General features: G+C 41.9%; 1 protein-coding gene across 1 annotated transcript; it reads left to right on the top strand.

Moving 5' to 3' along the window:
- The first annotated feature begins 15 nt into the window (after positions 1–15).
- CHMP5 (charged multivesicular body protein 5) lies at positions 16–17,025 on the top strand. Its single transcript, XM_033238322.1, has 8 exons — positions 16–293; positions 1,175–1,279; positions 2,987–3,033; positions 6,123–6,216; positions 6,644–6,715; positions 12,297–12,405; positions 13,926–14,038; positions 16,322–17,025. The coding sequence occupies exons 1-8, from the start codon at positions 225–227 to the stop codon at positions 16,370–16,372; spliced, it is 660 nt and encodes a 219-aa protein (XP_033094213.1). The 5' UTR covers positions 16–224; the 3' UTR covers positions 16,373–17,025.
- Positions 17,026–19,371: the final 2,346 nt, after the last annotated feature.

The raw sequence follows: 19,371 nt of genomic DNA, 5'->3' as shown, positions 1-19,371 counted from the left end.
CTCCTTCCACCAACACCCCGCCCCCTGCAGGCACTCTCCGAGTGCACCAAGTTGTTTTGCTCTCCTTCTCCGGAAGACCCGGCTGAAAATCCGGAAAAAGAATCGGGAAACGCCAGGGGGCATATTGCGCTTGCGCACAGAGGGGCCGGAAGTCGAGGCGGGAGTGACTCTGCTTCCGTTTCTGATTTTGCTTTAGTGTTTGGGTTTCTTTGCGGCCGCTGAAGATGAACCGACTCTTCGGGAAAGCGAAACCCAAGGCTCCGCCGCCCAGCCTGACTGACTGCATTGGCACGGTGGGCATTTGATCATGCATAAGTAGGCTCAGGACCTCTGACACACCCGACCCCGCCCATCCCCGGTGCCGGGCCCCTATTCTTCCACTTCGTTTCGGGTCCTGGGCCCCTTATACGTCGGCCCTCTCTATCCCACCTTCTCCCCTTCATCCCTGTTACCCAAGTCATTCCTAACGCCACAAACCAGGGACCCCCTAACCCCATCACTGTCTTACCCTGCCAGCACCCAACCCGTTTTGATGCCCATGGCCCGTCCACTCTCGCCTTGATCCTCTCACCTCACCCAGCCCTAGGCCCATACACCCTTCCCACTTTGTCCTGCCTGATCCCTCACCCTTCCATCTGTCATCCCCAGCCCACATCAGGACTCAGCTTGATATCCTAGGTCAACATATCTGTACCTCAGTCTTGGATCTCAGTAACACAAAACTCAGAACCCTGGCACCTCAGATTAAGCCACCATCCCCGATCTAGGAAATGGCACTAGATCTACAATCAGCTGGTTTCACTGGGCACTGGCCCATTTCACGCGCCTCTTGGATGAGCTCTCAGCCTGGCTAGTCTCTGATTCTAGGGAAATTCCAACTCAACTCAGTGATTTCCAAATTATTTTCTGCCCCAACCCACTTGAGGGTTACCTGGTATATCAGAATTGGGGCAGTGTGGCGGGGGGGGGGGGGGGGGGGGGGGGGGGGGTGTCAGGGTATAATTTATAAAAGCCCGGGGTTTCTGGTTGGGAATACCCTTCTTTGTGAACCACTGTTTTTCACCCTTCCCCTTAAGCTCCTCTTTTCTTCCTCTGTATTCCTTCCTCTCTACCTGCCCCTTCTGGATTAAGTGTATTGCAGTAAGTACCAGTGCATTTGATATTTTCCTCCAAGGTGGACAGCAGGGCAGAATCCATTGACAAGAAGATTTCTCGATTGGATGCTGAGCTAGTGAAGTATAAGGATCAGATCAAGAAGATGAGAGAGGGTCCTGCAAAGGTAAGATAGGCAGCAACTGCTGCACAAGGTGCTGGCACAGCCTAGTTTTAGCACTTACAGAAATAGGGCCTAGTTTGGCTGGGCACGATGGCTCATGCCTGTAATCCAGCACTTTGGGAGGCTGAGGCGGGTGGATCACGAGGTCAGGCATTTGAGACCAGCCTGGCCAACATAGTGAAACCCCATCTCTACTGAAAATACAAAAACTTAGCCGGGCATGGTGGCGGGCACCTGTAATCCCAGCTACTCAGGAGGCTGAGACAGAAGAATCACTTGAACCTGGGAGGCGGAGGTTGCAGTGAGCAGAGACCACACCATTGCACTCTAGCCCAGGTGACAGTGTGAGATTCCGTCTCAAAAAAAAAAAAAAAAACACAGGACCTAGTGCAGGGGCTGTGAGCATCCCTACAGAAGAGATGCTTACAGTCTCATAAGGAGAAAACGTGAGGGTGTATCCTTTAGGGAGGAGAGTTTGCAACCAAATACGGAAGGGAGGCTGGGGATTGATCTGGTGGAAAGAGATGCTGGTCACACGTCTAAAAGCATGTACATATACTGAGAAGGTGGTCATCTGGAGAGGAAGACTAGGCTGTGCTCAAGATCAATGACTTGCCAAGCTGGTCAGGTTAGGTTGATATATTAGACTGCTTAAAGAGTGGCCTGCTGGGAAAAACTGAACTAGGCATCTGGGACCAGTGTTCTAACACTGTCCCTGCCATCTAGTTGTGACCTTGATAAAGTCAACTTATTTTCCACTCTTGTTAGGTAGAAACATAAAGTACTGCATTTAAGCACATGGAGTGTGGATATAGAACTACCTTGTTTTTTCCAGATCCATAACTTATTAACCATGTGAGCCTGGGTATCACTGAACCTCTAGTTCCCCATCTGTAAAACAGAGATAATACCTACCATACAGTATGAGGATTAAATGAGGTAATTGATGTGTACCACTATGTAGTAGTACTCAGTAAATGTAAGTTATGATAATCTGTGAAGTAATAATACCTGTTTTTCCTTCCTCATTGGAGAAGACAAATAAAATGGTCTACAGCATTCTATAGAAAAGGAAGGCTTTTCCCAGCCATCTTAGTGGATGATGGGGAATGAAGAGCAACCAGAGGCAGGAAAGCCCATCTAGATTTGAGACAATGAAAGCCCAAACCATGGTGGTAGGAAACCAAAGAATCAGTTTGAAAGTGAGTTCTGAAATCAGCTAACAGGATGATTGTGCATGAACAAACTACAGAAAGAGGAAAGATAAGGTTGATATAAAGATTTTCAACCTAGAGAGGTGAGAGATTGGTGGGCCATTGTTACCTATTTCCAAGGTGAGATAAGGTTTAGGAGTTTGGAATTATTGAGGTTAAGTTGATAGGCTATACAAGTGAAGAATCTCCCTAAGGCAACTGGATATACAGAATCAGCACTTCTGGGGCTAGAGGCGGAGATAATATGCATTAGGAAAAGAGAAAGTGGTTCAGGACTCTGGGATGTGGGATGCAAAGACAGATAGGAGCTAAGGCTTAAAGACTGGACCTTAGAGATACCTGTTTTGGGGAGGGGAAGAACAGAATCCAGGAGCCATTATGCCTACTACTTTGAAGAAGAGAGGAAGTAGGCATGTGAGTTTGAGGCTATGGGAAATTTCTTTTACTGTATGTGTGTTTTCCACCTTATTTTTATTAAATCCGTTTTTCTCTCCAGAATATGGTCAAGCAGAAAGCCTTGCGAGTTTTAAAGCAAAAGCGAATGTAAGTTACACATACAATTTCTTTCCCCACAGCAGGTTTAACTAAAAGAAAAATGGTCTTCCATTCCTTCAGGTTTTCATACTATTTTCTAAGCACTCTTGATTTAATTACAAATTTTCATTGACATGTAATTAAATACGGTTAGCTGGGTTCTTCCCCGCTACGTGTTCAGCAATATCTGTTGTAACAACTTCCATCTAAATAGAACTTTTTGCCACGATGGAGATGCTCTATATCTGTGTGCTCAATACAGTAGCTATTAGCAACAAGTGGTTATTGAGCACTTGAAATGTGGCTAGTGTGACTAAGGAGCTAAAGTTTAAATTTTATTCAATTTAAATAATTTAAGTAGCCTTATATGGTTAGTGACTACTGTTTTGGACCAGATCTGTAGGGTTTGGTTTTCCTATTATTTATTTTAGAGTGTACCTTTTTTGTTTTTGTTTGTAAAGTTAGGAATCCTAAATGTTTGTTGCCTCCCACCATAATAAATTTAAAGATCCTTAATTTGTTTTAGGTGACTATGTCCCAATTTTGAGCAGAAGCTAACTAGTATCTTTGGTGCCTACCTCTGTGGACTGTTCAGCTGATGAGCTCCTCTGCAGGGTTATAGAGATCAGGTGTAATTAGCTATTGAGGAACCAGAAAGATTGTCAGTATCTCTCTTCCTATATTAAAATGACTTTTTATAAGATACCAGATGCCATCTTCCTCCTTTCAGATTAGATCAAATTGGAAAAAGAAATTGTAATGCCTAGACTGGTGAGAGTGTGGTGAAATGATTTACCTTCTTAATTGGTAGCATTACTAGTTTTAAGTAACCTTTTTTGTGATTAAAAAGAATACAGGTTCGTTGTAGAAACTTGGAAAATACATAAATATGAACAGAAGAAAATAAAATTTACCTAGATTCTTACTGCTAGAAATAACCACCTTTGGCCGGGCGCGGTGGCTCAAGCCTGTAATCCCAGCACTTTGGGAGGCCGAGACGGGTGGATCACGAGGTCAGGAGATCGAGACCATCCTGGCTAACACGGTGAAACCCCGTCTCTACTAAAAAAATACAAAAAACTAGCCGGGCGAGGTGGCGGGCGCCTGTAGTCCCAGCTACTCGGGAGGCTGAGGCAGGAGAATGGCGTAAACCCGGGAGGCGGAGCTTGCAGTGAGCTGATATCCGGCCACTGCACTCCAGCCTGGGCGGCAAAGCAAGACTCCGTCTCAAAAAAAAAAAAAAAAAAAAAGAAATAACCACCTTTAAAATGCTAATTTCTTCCAGTTTCTTTCCTCTGCTTCTGCATATGTGGTATGTGTGCATATAACTTTTTAGAAGAAATGAAATTGTAGTGTGTATATGTAGCTTTTCCTTTTCCACTTAATATCATGAGCATTTCCCTATTCTTTTAAATATTCTTTGGAAACTTTACATTTTTTAATGAGATTATAATATTCTACCATTTGCTTGCACCATGAATGGACCATTCTTTTTTTTTTTTTTTTTTTGGACCATTCTTTTTCTAGTTGGATAGATTGTTTCCAATATTGTATAAAGAACATAGTGACATAAGTCTTTGAGGTAATATTATAATTTGATATAAAACTTTATTTTAAAAACATTTTGAACACCAGACATATTAGGTCAGATGGATTAGCTAATTATGGGTACAAAATTAGTAAAACACACCTGGGGCTGGCCACCGTAGCTCACACCTATAATCCCGGCATTTTGGGAGGCCAAGACAGCAGATCACTTGAGGTCAGGAGTCGGAGATCAGCCTGGCCAACATGGTGAAATCCCGTCTCCACTAAAAATACAAAAATTAGCTGGGTGTGGTTGCGTGCGCTTGTAGTCCCACCTACTTGGGAGGCTGAGGTGGGAGAATCGCTTGAACCCAGGAGGCAGAGGTTACAGTGATCTGAGACGGCACCACTATACTCCAGCCTGGGCAACAGAGCGAGACTGTCTCTAAACAAATAAATAAATAAATAAAACAAAATAAAATATGCCTGTCTTCAAGGAGTTCAAAATTCTGGAAAACCGTTTTTAGCTATATGTATGAAGAGCCTTAAAAATAGTTTTACCCTTTGCTCTAAAATTTTACTTCTGTATATTTATCATAGAAAATAATTATAAAGCCATATTAAGATATGCAGCAAGCGTGGCGCAATGGCTCATGCCTGTAATCCCAGCACTTTGGGAGGCTGAAGCAGGCGGATCACCTGAGGTTGGGAGTTCGAGACCAGCCTGACCAACATGGAGAAACCCTGTCTCTACTAAAAATACAAAATTAGCTGGGCATGGTGGTGCATGCCTGTAATCCCAGCTACTCCAGAGGCTGAGGCAGGAGAATTGCTTGAACCCAGGAGGCGGAGGTTGTGGTGAGCCAAAATGGTACCATTGCACTCCAGCCTGGGCAACAAGAGCGAAACTCTGTCTCAAAAAAAAAAAAAAAAAAATGATATGCAGCAACATAGAAAAAAGCAAATGCTATAATGTTAAGTGGAAAATAGTGTTGTAACTAAAATACAGTCATGTGCTGCATAACAATGTTTTTGTCAATGAATGACAGAACAGACTGCATTATACCACTCTGGCCCCTGTAAGGTTATAATACTGTATATTTACTGTATCTTTTCTATAGGATGTTTAGATACACAGATACCATAGTGTTACAATTGGCTACGATATTCAGTACAGTAACATGCTGTACAGGTTTGTAGCCTAGGAGCAAGCAGTAGGCTATATCATATAACTTAGGTGAGTAGTGGGCTATACCGCATAGGTTTGTGTAAATACACTCTGTGATGTTTGCACAATGATGAAATTGCCTAACAACATATTTCTCAGAACATAACCCCATTGTTAAGCGATGCATGACTGTACATACAAAGGAAAAAGACTGGAGGGACACATCAAATGATATTTGTGTTAGAGTGATTAAATTGTTTTTGCCAATTTTTCTGTGTGATATCTAATTTTTAAGTTTTTTTTTTTTTTTAAAGAAAATACTCTTATTTAGTGTGGGGATACTTTGTTCTTGAGGATTTCTGTCTGGTTCATATATTTGCCATTCTCTATTGACTCTAAAAAGGTATGAGCAGCAGCGGGACAATCTCGCCCAACAGTCATTTAACATGGAACAAGCCAATTATACCATCCAGTCATTGAAGGACACCAAGACCACGGTACTCCCAAAACATCTTTTCCTGTTATTTCATTTATTTATTCTTATTCTCTTTTCCTATGGCTTTTTAAAGACAGTTGAACCAGCTGGGTGCAGTGGCTCATGCCTGTAATCCCAACACTGGGAGGCTGAGGTGGGTGGATCACCTGAAGTCAGGAGTTCGAGACCAGCCTGACCACATGGTGAAACCCTGCCTCTACTGAAAAATACAAAAATTAGCTGGGTGTGGTGGTGTGCACCTGTAATCACAGCTACCTGGGAGGCTGAGGCAGGAGAATCGCTTGAACCCAGGAGGCAGAGGTTGCAGTGAGCCATTGCACTCCAGCCTGGGCAGCAAGAGTGAAACAGTCTCAAATAAATAAATAAATAAAGACAATTTAGCCAACATGACTTTCTAAAACATTGTGTTTTCTTCTTCCTTTTCTTAGGTTGATGCTATGAAACTGGGAGTAAAGGAAATGAAGAAGGCATACAAGCAAGTGAAGATCGACCAGATTGAGGTGAGATGTATGCTAGTTTCTGCAAGAATGTGCACTAGTTTCTGAGAGAATCCAAACGAGTGTGCGTGTGATAGGAATAGCACAGGAGAGGAATTGAATCTTGGGGCTGCCTTTTACTAGTAGAGTAACTTCGAGAAAGGGTACCAAATGTCTCAGTTTCCTCAGATCCTAATACCACATACAGTTACAGACTGTCCCTGATTTAAGATGGTTCAACTTAACGATTTTTCAGTTTGATGATGGTGCGAAAACTATATGTATTCGGTAGAAACCATACTTTGAGTATCCACGTAACCATTCTGTTTTTCAGTTTTTGTACAATATTTAATAAATTACATGAGATACTCAACACTTTATTATAAAATAGTCTGTTAGATGATTTTGCCCAACTGTAGGCCAATGTAAGTGTTCTGAGCACAATTAAGGTAGGCTAGGTTAAGTGATGGTTTAGTGGGTTAGGTGTATTGAATGCACTTTCTTTTTTTTTTTTTGAGACAGAGTCTCGCTCTGTCGCACAGGCTGGAGTGCCGTGGCCAGATCTCAGCTCACTGCAAGCTCTGCCTCCCAGGTTTACGCCATTCTCCTGCCTCAGCCTCCCGAGTAGCTGGGACTACAGACGCCCGCCACCTTGCCCAGCTAGTTTTTTTTTGTATTTTTTAGTAAAGACGGGGTTTCACCTTGTTAGCCAGGATGGTCTCCATCTCCTGACCTCGTGATTCGCCCGTCTCGGCCTCCCAAAGTGTTGGGATTACAGGCTTGAGCCACCGCGCCCAGCCCTGAATGCACTTTCTATTTAAGATATTTTGAACTTACAATGGGTTTATCAGAATGTGACCCTATCATAAGTCGAGAAACTTCTGTATTATGAGGATGAAATAAATGAGCTAGTATATCTACACGCACAATGCCTGACCTATAATAAGCATCCAGTAGTTACTTTTAACTAATGCAATGATACTTAGTCTGTTTCTTCAGTGGTAGAGTAGTGATGTTGTTGCCTTTTCCCAGGATTGTCATGAGTGTTAAATGAAGGTATGTAGGTAAAGTGTATGTAAAGTGTTTAGCCCAACTCCTAGTGTAGTAGACTTGGTTCCCTTTTCTAGTAATTCTCTTTAGATTTTTAATAGTAATGTCATTAGTTCCTTACAGTTAGCATTTTTTATTGGAATTGGGTTTTGACCAGGGAGATGAGCCCTAAGAGCTTGGCAGCTCTCAGCTGTCAGATGAACAGCCCAGGTGGCAAGAAGAGATGGCAGAGGGAGTGAGTGGTGACTGGTCAGAGGAGAGAGGCTTCCTTTCTGCATACAAAATGGTGCTCTTGACCTTTACCCCCTAACTAGAATGTCCATTTCCTTGAATTCAGGGACTTGATTTTGTTTACTACTATGTCCCCAGTGCCCACAACAATGCCCCGCCATAGTTGGTGCTCAGAAAGTGTTTGATGGTTAATGAATCAGAGACTGTAAAAGGAGATAAAGCCAAAAAAAAAGGTGGGGGAGAGAAAGCTGTATGGCCTGATTCAAGCAGTGTTTGTTGGGTGAGCAGTTACTACATACCAGGCATTTTATTGCCACTGTAAAGGTATTCTCTGATAATGCTGATCTTTAGTAAGAGTGAAGGCAGGCCGGGCGCGGTGGCTCACGCCTGTAATCCCAGCACTTTGGGAGGCCGAGGCAGGTGGATCACGAGGTCAGGAGATCGAGACCATCCTGGCCAACACGGTGAAACCCCATCTCTACTAAAAATACAAAAAAAATTAGCTGGGCATGGTGTGGTGGCGGGTGCCTGTAGTCCCAGCTACTCAGGAGGCTGAGGCAGGAGAATGGCGTGAACCTGGGAGGCAGAGCATGCAGTGAGCCGAGATCGCACCACTGCACTTCAGCCTGGGCGACAGAGTGAGACTCTGTCTTAAAAAAAAAAAAAAGGTGAAGGCATTTCTCCCCTCTCTTATTTTTTTATTTTTTCAAGCACCCCTCTTAGGTTGCCTTGGTCTCTAATCCTCCACAAGTGTCTGCATGCATGGAATTAAATGATGTGATACTCTCTAAGAGCTTCACTGATAGAAGTGTTCTGTGTATGCTTGTCTTTTTTTTTTTTTTTTTTTTTGAGACAGAGTCTCGTTCTGTCACCAAGGCTGGAGTGCAGTGGTGTGATCTCCACTTACTGCAACCTCCGCTTCCTGGGTTCAAGCGATTCTTCTGCCTCAGCCTTCCAAACAGCTGGGATTACAGGTACCCGCCACCACGCCCAGCTAATTTTTGTATTTTTTTGTAGAGATGGGGTTTCACCATGTTGGCCAGGCTAGTCTCAAACTCCTGACCTCAAGTGATCCGCCCGCCTCGGCCTCCCAAAGTGCTGGGATTACAGGCGTGAGCCATCACTCCCAGCCATCTTTTTTTGTATAATATCATTTGCCATTAAAATATAATGAAATGCAATGGTATTTTCTGCTTTTAGGGTTCCTTGTGTTTTAATTAAAGCTATTTAATAGGAACAAAAGAGAAACTTTGGTCTTTGTGAATGCTTTGTATGTCTCTTCGTCTCTCACCTGTGGTTGTCTGTCTGTCTCCCTGCCTAATTATCCTTTTCCTGTCCTCCAATAGATTGCCAGCATGACAGGTGGAGAGCCCCTTTAACTCTTTTGGTGTGTATGTGTCTTTAGTTAGATCTGAATTTTTTGGTTAGATTTATTTTCCTAAAATGCTTTACTTGGAAAATATTTTCATTGTTTTATAGCCTTAACTTTTTATTTTGCTGTTGTGTGCGTGTAGGTCTGTTTTTCTTTTGCTTTTTTCAGTTTCTGCATATCACTGCGTCAACGTTCTTTTTAGCTTAGTGCTTATATTTTTTTATATTGCTTTTGTTTGTTTATACAATAGAAAACCAGCTAATTGTGGGATGAATTTTTTCTGTGTCTATCCTGGAGTCTTGCTAGGAATCCTATTCATAAATGATCTGGGAAGATGTGTCTTGATGTGTAATGCTATTGTATAAGCTTGACTTGATTAGCTTTCTCTCTGTTATTTTCATTGTCTTTTAATTATTACTCAGCCAGTGCTTCTCTGTGTAGCAGAGTGTTAAATATGCATATAATGTGGCAGTTTGGTACTTGGAAATACAGAAAATCAAAGTTTAAAAAAAAAAATTTCCCCTCCATTTTACTACCCTTTTCACCTTTATGGGGGTCAGGAAGGAATTTTCTTTTTTCTTTTTTGCTGTTGCCCAGGCTGGATTATAGTGACTCAGTCTCAGCTCACCGCAACCTCCGCCTCCCAGGCTCAAGCCATCCTTCTGCTTCAGTCTCCCGAGTAGCTGGGACTACAGGCATGCACCATGCCCAGCTGAATTTTGTATTTTTTGTGGAGATGAGGTTTTGCCATGTTCCCCAGGTTGGTCCCAAACTCCTGAGCTCAAGCGATCCGCCCACTTTTGCCTTCCAGAGTGCTGGGATTACAAGCATAAGCTACTGCACCCGGCAGAATTTTCAAATGTCTTGCATTGCGTAGAAATTCTGAAGGATAAATGGTGCTGATTTGGTCCTTTTGCTTTATCGACACTAGTTCTATTCCTGTCTGTGTGAAATTTTAGTATATGAAGAGTGTATTGTTCTGCACATAATTAACACAGTAAAATATATATAGTATTAGGTGCTTAGTGTTTTACATATATTATTGCAATAAATCCTTACAATAACCGCAGTGAGAATATGGCTATTTTATTTATTTATTTATTTTCGAAATGGAGTCTCGCTCTGTCGCCCAGGCTGGAGTGCAGTGGCGTGATCTCAGCTCACTGCAACCTCTGCCTCCCGGGTTCAAATGGTTCTCCTGCCTCAGCCTCCTGAGTAGCTGGGATTATAGGCGCATGCTGCCATGCCGAGCTACTTTTTTGTATTTTAGTAGAGATAGAGTTTCACTGTGTTGTCCAGGCTGGTCGCAGACTCCTGAGTTCAGGCAGTCCACCCACTTCGGCCTCCCAAAGTGCTGGGATTACAGGCGTGAGCCACTGTGCCTGGCCAGATATGGCTATTAATAATTCCATTTTACAAATGAGGAAAATAAGGCTTAGAGACATTACTTCTCATTGAGTAATGGCAAAATTGAACTTGGGTATATCTGACTCCAGAGTCTCACTCCTAACCATTATACCAGCTGCCCTTTGTTATGCTATACCACTTCTTAGATTGGTTTCACATTACAATTTACCCTTGAACAGCAAGTGCAGTTTGAACTGCACAAGTCACTTATATGCAGATACTTTTCAACCAAACAAGGATCGAAAATAGAGTATTTGCAGGATGCGAAACCACCCATATGGAGGGCCGACTGGGGATTTAGGTATGGGCAGATTTTGGTATAGGCAGACATCCTGGAACCAATCCCTTGCGTGTACCAAGGGACAACTGCATTTTTAGCCTTGTAGTAATCTCCCAGTTAAGCACAGGTAGATTATTCACACATGATTTATGCCCTTGGTCCATTTTTTTCACCAGCCTTGTCTTGGCTGTGACACCTATCATGATTCCCTTTCTGATTCTCCACCCAGGGTGGGCCATGTACAACTCACTTTTTCTACCACTTCAGTTGTTTCTACTCTTGCCTCCTTTCTCTATACAATGTAATCTGTCTTTGACTGACTTGAGAAGAATAATTTGCTTGTCTCAATAACCTCCCTGTCTTCATTAACTAGAAAATGATTGATAGTTTAGATCAAGATAGTTGCTTGATTTAATGTTTCAAGTAAAACCTTCTGTAATAGTAGACAGCTAGACAGCTGACAATCATCTATTCTCACATAGGACTTTGGGCTTCCATGAGGCACTTTAAAATCAAATCCAGCCGGGCATGGTAGCTCATGCCTATAATCCCAGCACGTTGGGAGGCTGAGGCGGGCAGACCACCTGAGGTTGGGAGTTCGAGACCAGCCTAACCAAGATGGCAAAACCCCATCTCTACTGAAAATACAAAAATTAGCCAAGCGTGGTGGTGCACACCTGTAATCTCAGCTACTTGGAGGCTGAGGCAGGAGAATTGCTTGAACCCGGGAGGTGAAGGTTGCAGTGAGCTGAGATTACACCATTGCACTCCAGCCTGGGCGACAGAGTGAGACTCCATCTCAATCAATCAATCAATCAATCAATCAATAAAGTAAAAAATAAAGTGAGAGATCACCAATTCTATTCTTTATTTTTAAGTTCACATTTTGCCACCAAAAATAGGCGGGGGATTATGTGGGTCCGTAACATTCATAGTTATTGTTAGAGGAAGTCTTTGGGCTTGTGATTTTTAATTCTTTAAGCATTCTCTCATACTTTTAATTAGAAGGGATGTTTAAGAGTTACTTGAACCTGTCCTTTAGAGGAGTGTCTGCTCAGTTGTTGATATTAAAAAATTGCTAGCCAAAGACTGGGCTAGGGGAGGTGAACTAACAGTTTTTGAGAACTGTTTATGTGCTTGGCGTTTTACATACATTATCTTTTTAAAAATTGCTCATGTCTAGATTCAAAGGAGAATGTAGAGGAAAGGGGTACTTAGAAGAAAATGGTAAATAAGAGAAAATCCTCTCATATATACTTCCATAGGATTTACAAGACCAGCTAGAGGATATGATGGAAGATGCAAATGAAATCCAAGAAGCACTGAGTCGCAGTTATGGCACCCCAGAACTGGATGAAGATGATTTAGAAGCAGGTAAGTTATGAGAAAAGTAATGTATATTTAGTTTTGGAGTCCAAAAGGAACAACTGCCTGGGACCTTTTCCCAAATGCTAGTGAAAATTTCTATCAGGATTTCCTGAAGGTTAGTTTACGGTACAGTCCCTGGGCAAAGAGCTTGTGAGGCAGCCACATCAGATTGTATACTCCACCAACAACAGTGGGATGGATCAACTCTGAAGGAAGTCCAGGTACAGGCTGACCTGGTGCTTAGTATCTGTAAGTATCCTCCACATGGCCTTTCCTTGCTATATTCCTTTTGATTTTGTTCTACCTGTTTTCCTAGTTGGAGTCCTCTCCCTCAGAACAGCAACACCAATTAAGAAACAATAATTAGGGCCAGGCACCCTAATCCCAGCACTTTGGGAGGCCAAGGTAGGCGGATCCACTCAAGCCCAGGAGTTCGAGACCTGGCTGAGCAATGTGGCGTGACCCCATCTCTACAAAAAATACAAAAATTACCCAGGCATGGTGGTGTGTGCCTGTGGTCTTAGCTACTCGGGAGGCTGAGGTGGAAGGATCACTTGATCCCAGGAGGTAGAGGTTCCAGTGAGCTGAGATTGCACTACTGCAGCCTGGGCAGCAGAGTGAGACCTTTCAAAAAAAAGAAATAATCGTTGGCAAATAATTAGTGTGCATCTACTCTATACCAGGTACTCTATTAGGTGGTGGGAATTTAGCACTGAATAAAAATGCAGTCCCTACATTCATGAAGCTTCTCTAGCAGTGGAAGACATAAATGGTTTGCTTCAAGTAATTAATTACTAGAGCACGGACTATAGGCAAGAAGTATGGGGTAGCATGGGAGCACATACTAAGGGACTCTAACCTAGTTAGTAGTGGTAGAGAGGCATGGGACCTGAAGGATGAGTAGGGGATAGCATGAAAAAATGAGAAGAGTTGTCAAATGGCCTCAGGGAGAGCAGTCTGGAAGCTATTGCAATAGCCATTTAAGAGATGATGGTGGCCGAGACTAGCTAGGGTGATGGTAGCAGAAACAGACAGAAGTGGACAGATTGAAGACATCTTAGAAAATTGAGTGGGCAAGACTTAATGATTGGTTGGATGTAGAAGAAGTGGGAGGTGTCAAGGGTGACTGTCAGTTTCTAGCATGAGTAACTGGGTAGATGACAGAACCATTCCACACTGAATTTCTATTGTGTGATTCCCCTGTTACATTGCTGCTGCTTTCCCGCTCTGTCCATGGTCTTTTTTTGCCTAGAACCTTTTAATTTATTTCTTTATTTTTTAATTTCCCATCTTCAGTTGCCCCTGATGAGTCTCTACCTGCTATTGTCATTCCTCTTGGGTACTTCCAACTCATTTTACCACAGACTTATTTTTGGAGTCTGATTTCATGTAATGGTCACATGGCATACAACAATTTCACGCCCTCTTCACTGCCTTCTTTCAAGTCCATCGATAAATGAGAGAATTTATTAGCTGCCAGTTTTCTTGGTTACATTTTTTTAAAATGTTGACTGTTTCAATCTCAGAGTTGGATGCACTGGGTGATGAGCTTCTGGCTGATGAAGACAGTTCTTATTTGGATGAGGCAGCATCTGCACCTGCAATTCCAGAAGGTGTTCCCACTGACACAAAAAACAAGGTGAAAGCTTTTTCTGTTTATATTTCAATGCAAAATAGCAAAGCCTTTATGCTTGACCATAAGTCTGGGAATCTAAAAGGTAGTCTTACATTAGAACAAAGAAAGACAGTCCTGGTCATTATTTTGTGAACCCTTGAAGGTCTGGTTTTTCTGCATTGGATGATGAACTGACTGCATAAACAGTGTCACTGAGGCTCAGGAATATTTTTATATAAGGACAATTTGTGTAACATACATAATCACCCTTGTTGTGAGCTGGCACTGGGTACCATTGATGGGTCTTAGACATTTCCCGTAAAAGCGTAAGCAACACATGCATGAGACTTGCTAGGCAGCAGTGAAAAAGTCTCACTCTCCATACACACCAGTTAATTACTGGCTGGATTTTTAATTTTATTTTCCTTTTTCTTTTTTTTTTCCTATACACACAGGAGTTTAGAATGGGTGGATTTTCTAAACTATGGATTAATAATTTAAGCATAAAACTTAATGTAGAAAGATTCTAATTTAAGGCAAAAGAATCAGAACACTTGGCACTAAGTATGACTAACTACTTAGCTATTGTAAGCTTTTCTTTTCCTTGCATCTGTAAAATACAGATAATTATAGGTATCTCATGTAATTGTTGTGCAAGCAAATTAGATCTTGTATGTAAAGGACTTTGCAAACCTAAAGCTCTGTCCAAATCTACATGGTTGTCTTTTTTTTTTTTTTTTTTGGAGGCAGAGACTCATTCTGTCACTCAGGCTGGAGTGCAGTAGCGTGATCTCAGCTCACTGCAACCTCTGCCCCCCTGGTTCAAGCAATCCTCGTGCCTCAGCCACCCAGATAGCTGGGATTACAGGTGCGCGCCACCATACCCGGCTAATTTTTGTATTTTTAGTAGAGACAGGATTTTACCATGTTGGCCACAGCTGGTCTCAAACTCCTGGTCTCAAGCGATCCACCTGCCTCAGCCTCCCAAAGTGCTGGGGTTACAGGCGTGAGCCACTAATAATGACAACCAAGCTGAGCACAGTGTGACTTTGAGCAAAATAGCAGAAATTTATGTCTTCTTTTTGAACCTCATCAGTTTTTCCTATGTGTAAAATGTGAGAGCAAAGGGCAGGGAGGAGGTAATTTCTTAGGTCCATTATTGCTGGTTTCTGTGAGTATGCATCTTCCTCTATTGTATCCCTCCCTTCTCTGTTGAGCCTGGGATAGTCTTGCCTTTCTGAACTGCCCACTCCTCCCTGACCTCTCTGGCAACTTCAAGGTCCCAAGTCCATGGGTTACTTTTTCTCAGCAACCCATGAAATGATTTTTTATTAACACTACCATAGCCCACCTTGTTAATTTCCTAGTAACAAGTCCCTGAAGCATCTATGTTATTTCCACTTTGAGAAGGTCACAGATTCCTGAGTTATATATGCTATGGATATATTGGGGTTTTGTTGTTGTTGTTGTTGTTTTATCTTTTTGAGATGGAGTCTCGCTTTGTCACCCAGGCTGGAGTGCAGTGGCATAATCTCTGCTCACTGCAACCTCCACCCCCTGAGTTCAAGCAATCCTCCCACCTCAGCCTCCCAAGTAGCTGAGATTACAGGCAAGCTTCACCACGCCTGGCTAATTTTTTGTGTTTTCAGTAGAGATGGGGTTTCACCATGTTGGTCAGGCTGGACTCGAACTCCTGACCTCAAATGATCCACCTGCCTCAGCCTCCCAAAGTGCTGGGATTACAGGTGTGAGCCATCACGCCCAGCCTGTTGTTGTTTTTAAAGTAAAGGAATAAAAGAATGGCTGCTCCATAGGCAGAGCAGCCCTGGTGTTCATTGATAGTGGTATCACTGCCTATGATTATATAAAGCATGATATGGAAGTGACTGCCTATCCAAGGGCACTGCTCCTTCAAGGATTTGGGAGGCTAAGAAAGGCATTGGTCCACATTAGGGATCAGTGTGAAAATGCAAATCTGGAGGCAAGGACCCACTGCTTAACCTTTCCTTTTTGACCCTCCCAGCCTCCTTTTCCCCTTTCCAGGTTTACTCTTAGATTTCCCTTTCTCCCTCTTTCACTCTCTTTCCCCTGTGGAGGAGCCCCCTTTTGGCCCTTTCTAGTTCTCTTCTTATCACTTCCTCCTTTTCCTTTCATGAAAAAGCTCGTTCTCATCTTATGAGTGGGATTTTGGTTTTGATTGATTAAATACTTGGAAATGAGTTTTAACTATTAAATGTTTGTAATCCTTTTTTTTTTTTTTATCAAATGGAAAAAATAGTGGCACTAAACATTGCTTCCTTTTTACAGGATGGAGTTCTGGTGGATGAATTTGGATTGCCACAGATCCCTGCTTCATAGATTTGCATCATTCAAGTATATCTTGTAAAACAAACACATATTACGGGACTAGGAAATATTTATCTTTCCAAATTTACCATAACAGATTTAGGTTTCTTTCCTTTCTTTGAAGGAAAGTTTAATTCCATTGCTCTTTTATTTTTTCCATTAAGAGACTCATTGCTTGGGAAATGCTTTCTTTATACTAAAATTTGATTCCTTCTTTTCTTATGAAAAACAAACTCAGTTTAAAAGTATCTTTAGCTCGTATGACTTGTTTTCATTCATTAATAATAATTTGAAATAAAACTAAGGAAATGGAATCATAAAAATCTATGACAGTGTAACTCTACAGTCTCAAAATGACCTGATAAATTGATAAGACAAAGATGAGATTATTGGGGCTATTCATATTATGATTCAGAATCATTTTCTATTGTGGTATTATAGGTTGGTTAAAGTGATGGCCTTTTGATGAGTTTTGTTGTGTCTTGTGAACAAGTTATTACTGTGTCCATTATTGGAATGGAATTATCACTACTGTATCGTGAGTGGGTATTTCGATTCTATGGTTCCCTCAGTATTACATGTTGACTTGTAATCAATAATGAATATTTCTTGATATTTAATGTATAGGACATTTATTTATACTCAATAAATATTTTTCAAAAGGATATCATTTTAATAATATCACTTCAACTTAAAACCTCTGCTGCGGAAACCAAATTTAATAGAATTTTAATGTCATTTCAGCCTAGAACTCCAATACAGAAACCAAACTAAGCAGTAGCATTGTGAGGAAAGAGCAAGGAACAATCTGGGCTTGGGCCCTGGGTCTACCATTTACTAACTACTGAATAGTCTATTCAACTTCTCTAACCTTCTGTTTCCTTATTAGTAAAATCATGCTTAACTCACAGAGCTTTTGTGAGGAATAATTGAGATAATGGTCATAAGTACCTTGTTAACTGCAAGGGGCTTTTCTCATATGAGGGATTGTTAACAATAAAAAAGAAACGGCTTCATTCTTTTCTTAGAAGGTGCCTGGAGTGCTACAGCAAGTTCAAACTCCTGCCCAATTTCAGGGTCTTTAATGATCCTGTCCTCCCTTCCTTACTCAACTTGTTGCCAACTGCATTCCCCCTCCAGCCTTGCTGGGTGCCTCACAGTGCCATGTGCACCTGACTCTCATGTGTCTGCAGATCAAACCAATGAACATTTACGAACACCAGCTTTGTAGAAGTCGGTACCAGCCCAGGGGTTACCAAGAACAATCACAGTTCCTCTCTTCAGGAGTTCTTGTCTAGTTATAAGTGGGGATGAGATAACGTATGTAACCTTCTCCCATCTCCAACCTCACCTTCTCAAGAAGCCTTCCAGAGGGAGCAAACATTATAGTATTCATCATTACCTTCTTGAAACCTTTCTTGGCTTTTCTATGAGTTCTGAGTTTTCTTCTAATCTGGCCCACTTATTCTCTTATATAGACACCTCTTTGTTAGCCCCTTGAATATTTTTCTTCCATTACAGTTCCAATCTGTATTCTCCTTGAGAAATCTCACACCCATGATATGAACTATTACCTATGCACTAATGACTCAAAATGACTGTCACTAGCCTAGACTTCTTATCCTTATTTTCAGTTCTAGGCATTTCCACTTAAATGCCCCATCGTTACCTAGAATCTAACATATCCAAATAAAGCTCATTATCTTGGGGTTCACTGTCAGCAAACATTTCTCTTTGATTTCTTGTCTTGCTTAGTGTTACCAGTGACTCATACATTGCCCATTTTAGTGGGTGATATTTAGCCCTCTAGCTAGACCACATTAGTGCATTGGATACGAGTGAGCAATCATTCTACCTAAATCTCCACTCTTTGGCTTTTGTGACAGTACTCTCCGGTTCTCCTGTTCCTCTATTCCCTCTACGGCTTCTTTCTGAAATCCTCAACCCTCTAACTGTAATGTTACTGCTCCTCTGGATTCTAGCTTTTACCCACCAAACTTCCTTCTCTGTTCACTTATATTTAGTGATCTCAGCTATTCTCATGGCTTTAACTGTTAACTTCCAAATCTAGACTTCTATCCCTGAACTTGCCCCTGAGTTTCAGAATCTTTATATCCAGCTGTTTGCCTAACAATTATTTGGATGTTCCAGAAGCCCACAAGCACCTCACATTCAAATGACTGAAACAGCCTATCACCTTTCCTCAGACCTGAATTTCCTGCTGCTTTTTCCCTGTCTCATGATGGGAGCTGTGAGACAGGGAAACCATTGTCTCACGTTGGGAGGCTGTGAGGCTAATGGAACTATTATCCTCCTATCATTCAAAACAGAAAACGCTTGAGTTTTCCTTGATGCCTACATTTTGGCTACACAGTCAATTATCCTTAAACCCTGCTTTTAATCCCTGTTTCTCAAATCCAACTCCTCCTCTCCTCTCAACTCTCCCTGGCCTAGATGTCTCTCACCTGGTCTTTTGGAATGTCTTCTCTTCTTGCATAGTTTCACTTCCTTGACTACACTGATCACATATAGCTACTCTTACCTTTCTAAAATACAAATCTGACTTAAATTCTTTGATGGTTCTCTAATAATTCCACCAGGGCATAAAAAGCTGCCAATGACCTGGCCTCTGCCTATCTGTAATGGTTTATTGCCTAGTCTTTTCAGAACAGCATTTCCTTTCTTTTAAGGGAACTGCTCCCCCATTTCAACTATGTCATTATTGGGAACATGCCAATTTTAGAGTAGTACTGTTCTTATCCTTCCAAGCTATGGAAGTGTGTATGTGATCATACTGTGTCTATCAGAGTCCATACCTCAGATTTCTTTTTTTTTTTTTTTTTTTTTTTTTTTTGTTTTTTGTTTTTTTTTTTTTTTTTGAGACGGAGTCTCGCTCTGTCGCCCGGACTGGAGTGCAGTGGCCGGATCTCAGCTCACTGCAAGCTCGCCTCCGGGTTCCTGCCATTCTGCCTCAGCCTCCCGAGTAGCTGGACTACAGGCGCCCGCCACCT

The sequence above is a fragment of the Trachypithecus francoisi genome, unplaced genomic scaffold (assembly GCF_009764315.1).
Source record: "Trachypithecus francoisi isolate TF-2019V2 unplaced genomic scaffold, Tfra_2.0 Lachesis_group16, whole genome shotgun sequence".
Taxonomy (NCBI): Eukaryota; Metazoa; Chordata; class Mammalia; order Primates; family Cercopithecidae; genus Trachypithecus; species Trachypithecus francoisi.
This window is presented reverse-complemented; position numbering and strand designations above follow the sequence as displayed.

What these genes read in the sequence shown, in the direction of transcription:
- CHMP5 (XM_033238322.1), top strand. Translation starts at nt 225, where the DNA reads ATGAACCGACTCTTCGGGAAAGCGAAACCCAAGGCTCCGCCGCCCAGC. An exon ending in GTTTTAAAGCAAAAGCGAAT is followed by an intron (nt 3,034 to 6,122) that starts GTAAGTTACACA and finishes GACTCTAAAAAG; the next exon opens with GTATGAGCAGCAGCGGGACA. An exon ending in TGAAGATCGACCAGATTGAG is followed by an intron (nt 6,716 to 12,296) that starts GTGAGATGTATG and finishes ATACTTCCATAG; the next exon opens with GATTTACAAGACCAGCTAGA.